Source organism: Sus scrofa, chromosome 13 (genome assembly GCF_054392235.1).
Source record: "Sus scrofa isolate SSC_HxYL_T2T_F1_AM1 chromosome 13, Sscrofa_HxYL_maternal_Yorkshire_Landrace_v2.0, whole genome shotgun sequence".
NCBI classification, from domain to species: Eukaryota; Metazoa; Chordata; class Mammalia; order Artiodactyla; family Suidae; genus Sus; species Sus scrofa.
Window position 1 is genome coordinate 154,056,533 of NC_139395.1, and position 16,214 is coordinate 154,072,746.

At 33.7% G+C, this 16,214-nt stretch overlaps 1 protein-coding gene and 1 pseudogene across 33 annotated transcripts in view; both read right to left on the reverse strand.

Annotated features, from left to right (window-relative positions):
* STXBP5L (syntaxin binding protein 5L) overlaps positions 1–16,214 on the reverse strand; it is a 325,816-nt gene that overhangs the window by 177,745 nt on the left and 131,857 nt on the right. For all 33 annotated transcript variants that reach the window (XM_021070302.2, XM_021070300.2, XM_021070297.2 and 30 more), the window contains one exon: positions 12,428–12,551. In XM_021070302.2, the coding sequence (XP_020925961.1) occupies positions 12,428–12,551 (124 nt within the window). The remainder of the gene's footprint in view (positions 1–12,427; positions 12,552–16,214) is intronic.
* On the reverse strand, positions 14,031–14,150 carry LOC146397708 (U2 spliceosomal RNA; annotated as a pseudogene).

Genomic DNA, 16,214 nt, shown 5'->3' on the forward strand with positions numbered 1-16,214 from the left:
AGCAATCTATAGATATAATGTGCTCCCTATCAAAATACCCATGACATTTTTCACAGAACTGGAACAAATTATCTTAAAATTTATATGAAATTACAAAGGACCCAGAACTGCCAAAAAAAAAAATCCGAAGGAAAAAGAACAAAGCTGGAGGCATAACCTCATATAATTCAGAAAATACTACAAAACTACAGTAATCAAAACAGCATAGTACTGTCACCAAAACAGATATATGGATCAATGGAAAAGAATATGGAGCCCAGAAATAAACCCACAGAATTGCACTCAATTAATCATTGACAAAGTAGGCAAGAACATATATGGATGAAAAAAACCTTGTCTCTTGCAAGTGGTTCTGGGAAAGCTGGACAGCTACATGTAAATCAATGAAATTATAAAACCCCCTCCCATCACAAACAAAAGTTCTAGATGGATTAAAGACTCAAATATAAGACAAGACATCATAAAACTCCTAGAAGAGAACAGAGGCAAAATATTCTTTGATGTAAATCATACCAATATTTTCTCAGGTCAGTCTCCCAGGGCAACAGAAATAAAAACAAAAATATATAAATAGGACCTAATCAAACTTACAAGCTTTTGCACAGCAAAGGGAAGCATAGAAATAAAAGAGAAAGATGACCTATTGACTAACATAAAATATCTGCAAAAAGCCTAATACAAAAAAAATGGGAATAAGACCTAAACAGGCATTCCTCCAAAGAAGACATAAAGATGGCCAATAGACACGTGTAAAGATGCTCAACTTTGCTCATTATCAGATAAATACAAGTCAAAATTACAGTGAAGTATCATAAAAAAAGTCTACAAATGATAAATGCTGGAGAGGGTGTGGAGAAAAATAAACCTTCCTATACCCTGGTAGGAATGTAAATTGGTAAGGCCATTATGCAGAACACTATGGAGGTTCCTTAAAAAACTAAACATAGAACTACCATATGATCCTATAATCCTACTCCTGGGCATATATCCAGAGAAAACCATAATTCAAAGATACATACTCCACAATGTTCATTGCAGCATTATTTACAATAGTGAAGACAGTGAAGCAACCTAAATGTATCTCAACGGAAGAGTGGATAATGAAGATGTGGTGTGTGTGTGTATATATATATTTCACACATACACCAAAGAATATTATTCAGCCATAAAAAGTGAAATAATGCCATCTGCAGCAAAATGGATGGACCTAGAGATTATCATACTAAGAGAAGTAAGCCAAACAGAGAAAGAATATCATATCATACTACATATATGTGGAATATAAAAAGGGGGGGAATGAACTTATATACATGACAGAAATAGACCTGTTGACGCAGAAAACAAATGTATGGTTACCAAAGGGGAAAAGAGGTGAGGGGTAAATTAGGAGTTTAAGATTAACATACACATACTCCAATATATAAAATAGATAACCAACAAGAACCTACTTATAACGCAGGAATTGTAGTCAATATTTTAATTAATTAATTGCCTTTTTAGGGCCACACCTGTGGCATATGGAGGCTCCCAGGCTAGGGGTCGAATTAGAGCTACAGCTGTCAGCCTACACCATAGCCACAGCAATGCGGGATCCGAGCCACATCTGTGACCTGCACCACAGCTCACAGCAACATCGGATCCTTAACCCACTGAGTGAGGCCAGGGATCAAACCTGCAACCTCATGGTTACTAGTTGGATTCATTTCTATTGCACCACAATGGGAACTCCACAGTCAATATTTTATAATAGCCTATAAGGGAATAAAATTCAAAAAAATACCTATCTATGTATAACTGAGTCACTTTGCTAACACAACATTGTAGATACACTATACTTTTTAATAAAAAAGTAAAATTTTATAATAAAAAAATAAAATAATATAAAAATATTCCTTGATGAGGAAAGGGAATCAAGATGGTAGAGTAGCAAAAAAATAAAAATAAAAAGGAGATCCATTGTGGCTCAGTGGTTAGTGAATCCTACAAGTATCCGAGGACATGGGTTCGATCCCTCACCTTGCTCAGTGGATGAAGGATCTGGCATTGCCGTGAGCTGTAGTGTAGGTCACAGATGTGGCTGAGATCCCACATTTCTATGGCTGTGGCATAGGCCAGCAGCTACAGCTCCGATTAGACCCCTAGCCTGAGAATCTCCATATGCCACAAGTGCAGCCCTAAAATGACAAAAAGACAAGACAACAACAAAATGATGGTGGAGTAGGAGGATGTGGAACACACCTTCAACAAACACAGAGAAAATACATCTGTATGTTGCACATTTCTCATGGTAAGATAATGGAAACTAGCTGAAAAACTTCTATATAATCAAAGCTAAAAGAGATATCTCCACATAACCAGGTAGTGCAGAAAAAGAAGGCTTCAAGTTGGGACCTGCACCCCTGGGAGGGATCTGTAAGGGAGATAAGGTCCTCATGGGTAGATCCATAACTAAGAAGCTAGCAGATAGAACCAAAATCTCAGCATCCCAGTCCTGGGGTCTTGCACAGAGGAGATAAGCCCCCATTCCTGCTAAGACAAATAAGAAGGCTAGAGAAGCCTAGATTCTACTCCATGGAGCATGTGATATGCTGGCATGCTAACAATCAGGTCAGAGAGAGCTTTGCATTGATGAGTGCTGCCTCACTGCACTTCCCAATCCAAAGGGGCAAACATCCTAGCACTACTCACTCTACACTACAACACATCACAAGATGTGGGTGAAGCCTCAGTCTTTGTATGCAAAGGCATCTAAGAGAGCCTGGGTATGATCTTGATGGAGTCATGATCACCATTGTAAGAGGGGCTTACAATGTCCAAAGTGCTTAAAGGAAAAAAACTATAACTTAGGATACTCTATCTAGCATGGTTATCATTTAGAATAGGAAAAGAAATAATTTTTCCAGACAAGCTAAAACTAAAAGAATACAGCAGTACTGAATCTACCCTAGAAGAAATATTTGTCAGTTTTCTCTAAATGGAAAATAAGTAAAAATGTATAGGAGAGGGAAAAATAGCAACAGAAGAAGATACATGTATTCAAGATCACTTAAATTAGCCAGTACATAGATTAAAACAATAAAAAATACTGTAAACATAATTATGACTACAATACACAATAAAAGGATAGGCCCGAAGAGGTAAAATATGGCATCAAAATCCCAAAATGGTTGGGGTCGGGGGAGGAAAAAACTAGATATTTTTTCACACGTTTGAACCAGAATGACTGACAGTTCAAAGCAAGCATATAAAGGTATGGGTCAGCATACTTGAACTCCATGATAACCACAAATCAAAAACATACATAGATTCACAGAAAAAAAAGAAAGAAATGCAAGCATATTACAAAGGAAAATTAAACCACAAAAGGAGAAAAAAAAAAGAAATAAAGAAAAAGGACAAAATCAACATGAAAAAAGGATTAAAATAATTACATATCGATGAATAGTTTTAAAGGTTTATGGACTAAATGCTCTGACCAAAAGACACAGAGATGCATATTAGATTGAAAAAAAAAACAACAAGAACCTATTTCTGCTGACAAAGGATTACTATCAGGGCTAAAGACACAGACTGAATGGATGTGGAAAAGATACTACATGTAAATGGAAATGAGAAGAAAGAGAGTGTAGCAATATTCATACAGGCAAAATAGATTTTAAAATAAAGTCCATAACAAAAGACAAAGAAGCAAATTATATGATAATAAAGAGATCGATACAATAAGAAAATATTACACTTATCAACATATACACACTCGATATAGCAGCACATAAGTATCTAAAACAAACACAAAGAGCCATGAAGGAAAATGTTGACATGAATATAATAATTGTAGAAGATTTTAACACCCCACTGACATCAATGGACAGATTAGGCAGACAGGAAAGCAACTAGGCAATAGAGGTCCTAAATGACATAATAAGCCATTTGGACATAGTTGATATCTAGAGGACGCTACATCCAAAGTATAGAATATACATTTTTTTAAGTGCACATGGAAAGGGCTCTAGGGTCAAGCACATACTAGGTCACAAAACAAGCCTCAACTAATTTAAGAGGATATTTTTCTGTACCTTTTCTGACTATAATGATATGAAACAAGTAACAAATAATACAAAGGAAAATGGGAAAATAACAAATACATGAAAATGAAACAACATGCTACTAAAAACCAATGGGTCAATGATGAAATCAAAGAAGATTGAGACAAATGACAATGAAAATGTAACACTACAATATGTATGGGACACAGCAAAAGAATTTCTAAGAGGGCAGTTCATACTGATACAGGCCTTCCTCAAGAAACAAGAAAAATCTCAAATAAGCAACTTAATTGACCACCTAAAAAAAGTAGAAAAAGAACAAAGCGCAAAGTTAGCAGAAGGAAGAAAATGATAAAGATCAGAGAGGAAATGAATAAAACAGAGATTAAAATAATACAAAAGATCAATGAAAAAAAGAGCTGTTGTTTGAGAAGATAAACAAAATTGATAAAACCTGGTCAAGGTCACAAACAGAAAAGAGAGGACTCTAACAAACAAAATAAGAAATGAAAGAGGAAAAACAATAGCTATTGAACAGAAATACAAAAAGTATAAGAAAATACTATGAACGCCTGTTATATATAAAAAATTGGAAAATCTAAAATAAAGAATAGACAAGTTCCTAAGAACACAGAGCCTAAAAAAAATGAATCAAGAAGGAATACATAATGTGAACAGAGCAATCACTAGAAATAAAATAGAATCTGTAGTAAAGAAAAGAAAATCTCCCTGGAAGAAGTCTAGTACTGTACAACTTAACTGGGGAAAACAAGCGAACATACAAAGAACTTACACCTATCCTTTTCAAACTATTCCAAAAAATTGAAGAGGATGGAATACACACATATCCATTCTATAAGGCCACCATCATCCTGATACTAAAACCAGACAAAGATACTTAAAAAGAGAAAAAAGAAAAGAAAGCTACAGGCCAAAATATCTGATGAATATAGATGCAAAAATCCCAAGCAGAGTATCAGTAAACCAAGTACAACAATACATAAAAAGGATCATACATCATGAACAAGTTGGTTTAATTTCAGGGTCATGAGGATGGTTCAATATTCTCAAACCAATTAATGTGTCATACCAAAATAAAAATGTGTTATATTATGGAGTTCCCGTTGTGGCACAGTGGTTAACGAATCTGACTAGGAACCATGAGGTTGCGGGTTCGGCCCCTGCCCTTGCTCAGTGGGTTAACGATCCGGTGTTGCCGTGAGCAGTGTGGTGTAGGTTGCAGATGCGGCTCGGATCCCGCGTTGCTGTGGCTCTGGCATAGGCCTGTGGCTACAGCTCCGATTCGACCCCTAGCCTGGGAACCTCCATATGCCGCGGGAGCGGCCCAAGAAATAGCAAAAAAAAAAAAAAAAAAAAAAAAAAAAAAAGTGTTATAATACAATAAAGTATAAAAATCACATGATCATTTCAATATAGACAGAAAAACCATTTGACAAAATTCAACATTCATTCATAACAGAAACTCTCATCAAAGTGGGTATAAGGAACATATGTGAACATTTACAATAAACCCACAGTGAAGATAATACTCAATGATGAAAAGCTGTAAACCTTCTCAACTAAATTCAGGAGCAAGACAAGGATGTCTAATCACACCACTTCTATTAACATAGCATTGGAACCACAGCAATGAGACAAAGAAAAGGAATATCAAAGTATCTAAATTGGAAAGCAAGTAGTAAAACTGTCACTACATGCAGTTAACGTATTAATCTATACAGAGAAGCCTAATGCCTCCACACAGACACTATTCAAACTGATAAGTGAATTCAGTAAATTAGCAGAATACAAGATTGATGTACAGAAATCTGGTGCATTTCTTTACATTAACAATGAAATATTTGATAGAGAAAGTAAAAGAAAAATCTCACACAAAATCACATCAAAAAATACTTGGGAGTATGGAATTCCTATTGTGACTCAGAGAGTTAAGGACATGACATTGTCTCTGTGACTATGTGGGTTCAGTCCCTGGCCTTGTTCTATGGGTTAATGCACCCTAATGTTCATACTGTTTTACAATAGCCAAGACATGGAAACAACCAAGTGCCCATCAACAGTAGATTGGCTTAAGAAAATGTGGTGAATATATATATATGGAGCAATATGACATAGAGAATACTATACTTAGCGAAGTAAGTCAGAGAAAGGCAAATGCTATATGATGTCACTTATATGTGGAATTTAAAAAGTAATACAAATGAATCTATATACAAAATAGAAACAGACATTTAGACATAAAGAAAAAATTTTGGTTATCAAAAGGGAAGGGAGGAGGGAAGGACGAATTAAGAATACAAGATTAACAAAGTAACTATACATGAAATAGATAAGCAGTAAAGATTTAGTGTATAGAAGGAATTATATGCAACCTCTCGCAATAACCTATACTGGAATATAATCTGAAAAGAATAACTGAATCACTATGCTATATACCTGAAAGTAACAACATACTGTAAGTCAACAATACATACTACAATTAAAACTACATAACGCTATTCAAAGCAAAAATTACAACCTCATACTTAGATATAATACTTATAATTATTGCATAAAGTTAGGAGTTGAAGGTAAATAAATACATGTGGCTGGAAAATTTCTACTTTTTATGAAGAATGCTACATTTAACTCTAATAGAATATGGAAAGTTAAGGAAGTATACTGTAATCCCTAGAGCAACTGATTAAAAAGAATATGTGAAGATAAACTGCTTAATGCAAATTAAAATGAAATTATAACAATACTTTCAAATAAAACAAAAGAAGACAAAAGGGGGAGATAAAAGAGTTTTTTAAAAGGATAGGACTGACAGAATATAAATAATAAACTGGTATACCTAAATCCAATCCTATAAGTAATTATATTTAATATTACTGTACTAAACACTCCAACTAAATGACCTAAGACTGAATAAAAACTATATGCTCTCTACAGGAGACATGAAAGATACCTAATAACAAAACCTTAAAATATATGAAACAAAAGAGGACAGAATCGAAGTAAAAAGTAGATAATTCTATAATCATTAAGAAATTTAAATACCACTTTCTCAAAAGTTGATTATTAGTCAAACACCAGTAGATCACAGAAGAGATAATAAATGATATCAACCACATGCTATTTAATTTTTAAATTTAAAAGAATTACAAGGAAAAAAATCATAATAATAGATGCTGCATGCAAATCAATGAAACTAGAACACACCCTCACACCATGCACAAAAATAAACTCAAAGTGGCTTAAAGACTTAAATAGAAGACAAGACACCATCAAACTCCTGGAAGAGAACATAGGCAAAACATTCTGACGACAACCTTACAAATGTTTTCTCAAGTCAGGCTCCCAAAGCAACAGAAATAAAAGCAAAAATAAACCAACGGGACCTAATCAAACTGAAAAGCTTTTGCACAGCAAAGGAAACCAAAAAGAAAACAAAAAGACAACTTACAGAATGGGAGAAAATCGTGTCAAATGATGCAACGGACAAGAGCTTAATCTCTAAAATATACAAGCAACTTACACAACTCAACAGCAAAAAAGCCAACAGCCCAATTGAAAAATGGGCAAAAGACCTGAATAGACATTTCTCTAAGGAAGATATACAGATGGCCAACAAGCACATGAAAAAATGCTTAATATCTGATTATAAGAGAAATGCAAATCAAAACTACCATGAGATACCACCTCACACCAGTCAGAATGGCCATCATTAATAAATCCACAAATAACAAGTGCTGGAGGGGCTGTGGAGAAAAGGGAACCCTCCTGCACTGCTGGTGGGAATGTAAACTGGTACAGCCACTATGGAGAACAGTTTGGAGATACCTTAGACATCTATACATAGAACTTCCATATGACCCTGCAATCCCACTCTTGGGCATCTATCTGGACAAAGCTCTACTTAAAAGAGACACATGCACCCGCATGTTCATTGCAGCCCTATTCACCATAGCCAGGACATGGAAACAACCCAAATGTCCATCGACAGATGATTGGATTCGGAAGAGGTGGTATATATACACAATGGAATACTACTCAGCCATAAAAAAGGATGACATAATGCCATTTGCAGCAACATGGATGGAACTAGAGAATCTCATACTGAGTGAAATGAGCCAGAAAGACAAAGGCAAATACCATATGATATCACTTATAACTGCAATCTAATATCCAGCACAAATGAACATCTCCTCAGAAAAGAAAATCATGGACTTGGAGAAGAGACTTGTGGTTGCCTGATGGGAGGGGGAGGGAGTGGGAGGGATCGGGAGCTTGGGCTTATCAGACACAACCTAGAATAGATTTATAAGGAGATCCTGCTGAATAGCATTGAGAACTATGTCTAGATACTCATGTCGCAACAGAAGAAAGGGTGGGGGAAAAAACTGTAACTGTAATGTATACATGTAAGGATGACCTGACCCCCTTGCTGTACAGTGGGAAAATAATAAAAAAATAAATAAATAAATAAATAAATAAAAATGCTTAATATCACTGATTATTAGAGAAATGCAAATCAAAACTACTATTAGCTACCACCTCACACTAGTCAGAATAGCCATCACTAAGTCCACGAATAACAAATGCTGGAGGGGGTGTGGAGAAAAGGGATCCCTCCTGTACTGTTGGTGGGAATGTAAGCTGGTACAACCACTATGGAGAATAGTATGGAGGTACCTTAGAAATCTATACATAGAACTACCATATGACCCACCAATCCCACTCTTGGGCATATATCCAGACAAAACCTTCCTTGAAAAAGACACATGCACCCGCATGTTCATCGCAGCACTATTCACAATAGCCAAGACATGGAAACAACTTAAATGTCCATCAACAGATGATTGGATGAAGAAGATGTAGTATATATACACAATGGAATACTACTCAGCCATAAAAAAGAATGAAATTATGCCATTTGCAGCCACATGGATGCAACTAGAGACTCTCATACTGGGTGAGGTAGTCAGAAAGAGAAAGACAAATATCATGTGATTGCACTTAATGTTGGGAATATAATATAGGGCACAAATGAATCTTCCCACAGAAAAGAAAATCATGGATTTGGAGAATAGACTTGTGGTTGCCAAGGGGGAGGGAGAGGGAGTGGGAGGGATTGGGAACTTGGGGTTAACGGATACAGACTATTGCCTTTGGAATGGATTAGCAATGAGATCCTGCTGTGTAGTACTGGGAACTATGTCTAGTCACTTAGATGGAGGCTGATAATGTGAGAAAAAAGAATGTATATATGTATGTGTAACTGGGTAACCATGCTGTACAGTAGGAAAAAAATAATGTATTGGGGAAATAAAAAAAAGAGAAATAAATAAAAAATCAAACAATAGTAAAAACTGTGAAGATTTAAACAGCACAAAATAAAAACCACAATTTCAAGTTTGACTTTAGAGTAACAGGAATTGTATGCTCTTCTCAGGCATACTTGGAACTTCTTGGTAATTAACTGTGTATGTCTGATTATAAAGCAAGTATCAGTAAATTTTGTATAACTTGTATCATGCCACATTCTCTGACAATAATTTAAAAATCTCTAATAAAAAATCTAACATTTTTTAGATATTAGGAAACACCTATCTAAATAAGTCAAATGTTAAAAGAGAATTAAAATAGAAGTTAGAAAATATCTCAAAAATTATTGATGGAAATCCCATATTACTATTGAGATTACATGTTAAAATGTTTAAGATACAACAAGAGTGGCAGAGAAAAAAATATCTAGAAAATAAAAAGAGCTGAAACAAAAGGGAATAAACCCAAAGAATGTAGGTAGATATGACAATGGATACCTATACTGTCAAAATCAATGACAGTATGTTCTGGTGAGGCAGCAGGAATTTAATCCGAATTAAACGTTATGGGAAACAAAGATAGTGATGTTTTCAACAACCTTTGAATAGAACTTCATCTCTTTCAACAGGAAAACAGAATTACATAGAATAACTCAAACTGATTAAATAAATATACATATAGTAAAATAAAGTTTCAAATATTAAATGAAATCAAAAAGAACTTTTATAGAAGTTGACTGCTGAGAAGAACAAAGGGAAGTAAATAGAAAATTTATGAATAAACATATTTCACACTTGCCAATATAAGACAAAGGATTTTATTTGGTGATGGTCTTGGGGGAACTCATCATAGAAACAAATAATGAAATCTGAGCAGAATATATAGCAAACACCTCTCCAAGGTTTCCATAATGGTGAACTTTAAATAGATTATCTCTACTCATTGATCTGTTGATAGACACATAGGCTGCTTCCTTATCTTGGTTATTATAAATAATGCTGCTTTGAACATTGGAGTGTATGTACTTTTTCAAATTAGTGTTTTAATTTTCTTTGGATATATACCAAGTAGTGGAACTGCTGGATCATCTGATAATTCTATTTTTACCTTTTTTGAGGAAACTCCATAATATTGTTTTCCACAGTGGCTGCACCAGTTTACATTCCCTCCAACAGTGTACTAGAGTTCCCTTTTCTCTACACCCTCGTTGACATTTGTTATTTGTGGACTTTTTAGTGATAACTATTTTGACACATATGCAGTAATAGCTCCCTATAGTTGCATTTCTCTGATGATTAATGATGTTGAACATTTTTTCATGAGCCTGTTGGCCATCTGTGTCTTCTTTAGAAAAAGGTCTATTCAGGCTTTTTGTCCATTTCTTAATTTGATTCTTTGTGGGTTTTTTTTTTTTTGATATTGAGTTGTATGAGCTGTTTATATATTTTGGATATTAACTTATTATTAATCATATCACTTGCAAATATTTTTTCAGCAGATTGTCTTATTGTGCCAATGGTTTCCTTCACTGTATAAAAGTTTTTAAGTTACAGGTCCTATTTGTTTATTTTTGCTTTTGGAAATAGATCTCAAAATATATTGCTGCAATTTATGTCAGAGTGCTCTGCCTATATTCCCTTCTCAGAGTTTTTATGGTACATGCGCAACAATAGATGGATAAAGATGATGCACAGACACATAAATGATATATATGATATATATAATGGAATATTACTCAGCCATGTAAAATAATGAAATTCTGCCATTTGCAATAATGTGAATGGACATAGAGAATAAGTACTAAGCTAAATTAAGACAGAGAAATGCTTCATTTTGTCACTTATATGTGGAATCAAAAATAAAATAAACAAATGTATATAACAAAAGAGAAACTCACAGATATAGAGAACAAACAAGTAGTTACCAGAGTAGAGAAGGAAGGGGGACATGCAAATACGAGATTAAGAAGTACAGACTCCTATGTATAAGATAAATAAGCAATGAGGAAAATTGTACAGCACAGGGAAATGTAATCATTATTTTGTAAAAACTTTAAATGGAATATAATCTATAAAAATATTGAATCACTATGTTGTACACCTGAAACCAATATAAGTAATATATATATATATCAAATGTACTTAAATTTAATTAATTAAAATAAATGTCAAAATGTAATCTCAAAGTAAACTTCCAAGTTAAATGGTGCAATAATTTAATCATTTGCAGATGGAACATGCAATTGTGGTACAAATGGCTGATTAACCCAATATGGAAAAATTTCATCTTTTGATTATGGGGCATTCATTATAAAAACACATCACTATCTTCTAAATGTGAAATGATAAAAAATGCTCACAAACTATGAAATAGAATGTATTTGATTAACCTCTAAGTTTTGACCTAACTATTCTTACAACCAACCAATGGTATGAGGTAAACACAGAACTCAGATCATCATCAATATTATGGAAAATAATAGGGTCTCTGACTAGAAGATACATTTGACATTTTTATTCTGCCCTATTAGTCAGGCTCAACATAAATACTAAATACCTCTTTTCAATGAAGAAGATAATAAGATAAATATGACCTATGATAAAAACGACCGTAGCCATAATTCAGTGGATTCAAATGGCAAAAAGGAAAATAAATGGAAGAATTTAGAAAATAAAAGACTCTAAAGCTGTATAGAAATTAGATCCAAGAGTCAGATCCATAAAATGCCATTCTCTCACTAGGTCCTTACCCTTTAAAACTGATCAAATATATTAAATCCTCTGCTTAAGATACATCAACCATCAACATTCAATTATTGGCTGGGAGGATCTCTACATAAGTACCATTTTCAATGTAGGAAAGCTGATAGGAAGAAGGGAAGTATAGAAACTTTGAGTCATAATGTGAGGATCTGAAGGAGGTATAAAGAGGTATTTAGAATCGGAAATTATGTCCTAGTACTTCTTTCTAGTGAAAATGATTACCAGCTTTCCTACTTCAAGTAAAGGTAGTACATCTCCAGAGTTTATTTCTTTTGAAAGCATACATCTTACCATGTGGAATTGTGGTCTGGAAAGGACGACTTGGACTTTTCAGGTTCCATAAAGTCAAGCTACCATCTGAATGGCTGCACATGAACTGTCTGCCCTCGTGATGCCAATCAATTGAATGAATAGCCTAATGAAATAACAATTTAAAACAAGCAGAGGAGGAAAAAAGTTGATATATCTTTCTATATTTCAAAGGAAAAATATTTTGACAAAAAATTGTTATAGCAATAACACTTAAGAAACAGATCTAATTTTGACCAAGATCACACTAACTTTGGCTTCAACCCTCTATAAAAGGCTACAATAATACATTTCATGAGATAAAGTTAAGTAAGTTTCATAATATTGTTAGATGTCAGAACTTTTTTTGTAAACTCTCTGTCCTCCTTGTATCTTTTAGTGCTTCTTTGAATATTATTATATAGAAGTAATAGCAAGGTTAGCAGAAGATAATCTCTGGTAAATTAGAGGCCTAGTTTCATTAAAGTAGCCAAATTAAAAAGTAATTTACATTAACAGTTGCAATTTGAGAACTTACTATGTGACAGACCCTGTAGTAAGCAGTTTATGTACATTATTTCATTTAATCCAACAAAATAGGTATTATTTTTTCCAAATTACACATGGTGAAATAGGCCTACAGAGATTAAGATACTCTCTTAGATCTCACCACTTGAAGCCAGTATCTGTTGAACTAAAAAACACATATATTTAATCGATGAACTATATTAATTCTAACATATATTTAATTTTATATTGAGTTTGAATTGAATTGAAATTGAATTAAAGAAGCCTTTAAAAATTTTTACATTTACAGGATCACTCTGTAGATGTGAATAAGATAAAATTTAAAAATAATCATTCCATTTTCCTAAATTATTTTATTTCCAGTGACTGCATAGTGTCTTGCATAAAGTAGGCACTCAAAATATCTATTGAGTGGATAAGTAATTAATTTTATCACATATTTCCACACTCAGTATTCTTTCAAAATTAATAAAGTATATATAGAACTTGGGGAATGTGCTAATAAAAGCACAATGAAAGAAACTCTAGTAGACATAAAAGCTGAACAGATGTGTACAGCATGATCCCTTCCTTAAAGGAACTTAAAACAACTGCAAGATAGGGAACACATATATTAATATTAATAATACATGTTATATGGAACTTTTAACATTTAGTCTCTTAATATTTATATACAAAACTAATTTATGTATGTATATATTTATATTAAATATATATTTCCAAATAATAAGTACTAGAGTTATAGATAATTGATGGCTAGAATAATCAATAGACATATCATAAATGAAATAGTATATGAGCTGTACCTCAAGATAAGTAAGATTTGACTAATTGGAAAAGATACCATGATACACTGGACATAAGTTTTCTCCCATTCTGGTCTTCATTACTGGGTAGAGAAGACTTCTTTATTGCCAAAGTTCAGTAGAGGCAGTGAGAGGAAAAAACATTCTTTGTCTTCTCCTCTCCTTGTTTCTTATTTTTGTAGGTAGTTTAAGGGAAATGTCACTTCTTGCCTCCTCTACATGTTAACTTGGATGAACCTCAATTTAGAGTTGTTTTATAACTACTTTGCTAGAAATGGTGGGGACAAAGAAAGCATCCCCTGCCCTAATCCCTCCTTCTATCCCACTGAATCTCCATCTATTGGAGAAGACAGATATCACACTTGATCTTAGCCAAAAGGCCAAGAAGTGATGGAGAAGACAGATATCAAATAATAGCTACAACACAAAACCCAAATAAGTACTATTATCAAAGAAGTATGCTTATAGTACAGGAAAGTATGTATATAAAACCAATTTATTATTTTTTTAAAAAAGAGGATGTCAAATAGTCCGGGTTTTTTTTTCTTTTTTTTAGGGCTGCACCCATGGAAATTCCCAGGCTAGGGGTCAAATAGAAGCTACATTTGCCAGTCTATGCCACAGCCATAGCAACGTGGGATCCAAGCTGCATCTGTGATCTACACCATAGCTCATGGCAATGCCGGATCCCTGACCCACTAACTGAGGCCAGGGATCGAACCCACATCCTCATGGATACTATTTGGATTCATATCTTCTGCGCCACAACAGGAACTCCCATCAAATAGTCTACTACTGAAGAGATTGAAAAGCTGACATTTGAGCTAAATTAGTGGATAAATATTCAATTTCTATTTATTTGGTTATAATCCACTATTTTTTTAAAAAAGGACTTAAAAAAGATAACAATCTAAATTAGGACAATGAATGTGGGAATGAAAAGAGAGAGGAAAAAAATGAAAAATGAAAGACAGTATAAAAATAGGGTTTGCTGAAAATCCAAATATGATACACTCACTAAAGAAGAAGTTTTAAAAATGGAAAATAAAACACTAGTCTGTTTGGTCAACTCAGTGGCTGTGGCTGAATTTCTCACAAACAGAAAAGACAAAGGAAACCCAAAAAGCTGGGTAACAATCCAAAAGAAGGAAAAATAATGGTTACCAAGGAATTAAAAAGTTATCCTTATGTCAAACTGTGAAAGACTCCTCTGTGAGAGATTAAGAAATACTGACATAATGGAAAAAAAAAAAACCATAGCTATTTTCATATAGTTATTTCTGAAAAGGATCTTGGATTTACAAAACTCTGAATTCATCAATGATTATTCATCAAGGGACTACTTGGATAGTACAAACAGCTTTAGTGGCTGAAGAATTAATAGAATTTTGACACGCCTAAGAGGAAAGATAGTTCATCATAAGGAATTAGCAGAAGCAAAGGCTTGGAGGTAGGAAATACATGGTACATTTAGGAGATAGTGAACAATATGTCTGCAGTATGAGGAGAGTGTGGAAGGATGTGATAAATTAAACTCAAGAGAATAGATAACACCAGGGCCTTAAATCTCCTGTCAAGGAATAAGAATTTGTATTGCTGACAACTGGGAGCCATTCAAAGATTCTAAGGTAGAGAATTACATGAAATATGTCTTAAAATGATAATTTTGTTAGTGAAAGATATACTGAAAAGGTAAGATATCAGAGGAAATGTGATTAGTTAAAAGCCTGTTACAGTCTTCCAGGCAAAGATAACAATCTAAATTAGGACAATGAATGTGGGAATGAAAAGAGAGAGGAAAAAAATGAAAGACAATATAAAAATAGGATGAAGAAGATTATAAAGGTGATTCCATAGGATTTATGAAGAAGAAGAAAGGGTCAAATATGACTCTGAGTGTTTGAAATTGAAATAACTAATGAAAACTGAAAAAAAAAAAAAAAACACAGAAGGAGGCTTAGGTCTTAAGATATAAATTCAGTGCTAATGGATATTCGTCTGGATTTTTCTAATAGGCTATTAAATGTTTGGTTCTAAGTCTTAGGAGAAAAGTAAGACAAAATATATGGATTTTTAATTTATTAGCATAATATAGGTAATATTGGAAATGATGAGAGGGGATATAAGCATAAATGTAAACTGGAGAAATGAAAAGCGGGTGAAGACATAGAATCCTGAAGAGTATTTATAATTTAAAGGAGAGCTAAGGAAAGAATCAGCGATGGAGAAAGGAGGGGTGAAAAATGAAGCGGAACACAGACAAGGTCATAATCCATTTTAAGAATGATGGGCTGATTAAAGTCACAGGTTTAGTGAAGAACTTAAAAGACTAAGGAGTCACTGATCACTGATGACTTATGAGAAAACATTTCAGGTAAGTACTACAGATGATCTCTAAATATGTGAGGTACAATGCTGAGGAAAGTTTAAAAAGTTTGTAACATGAAGTATATAAC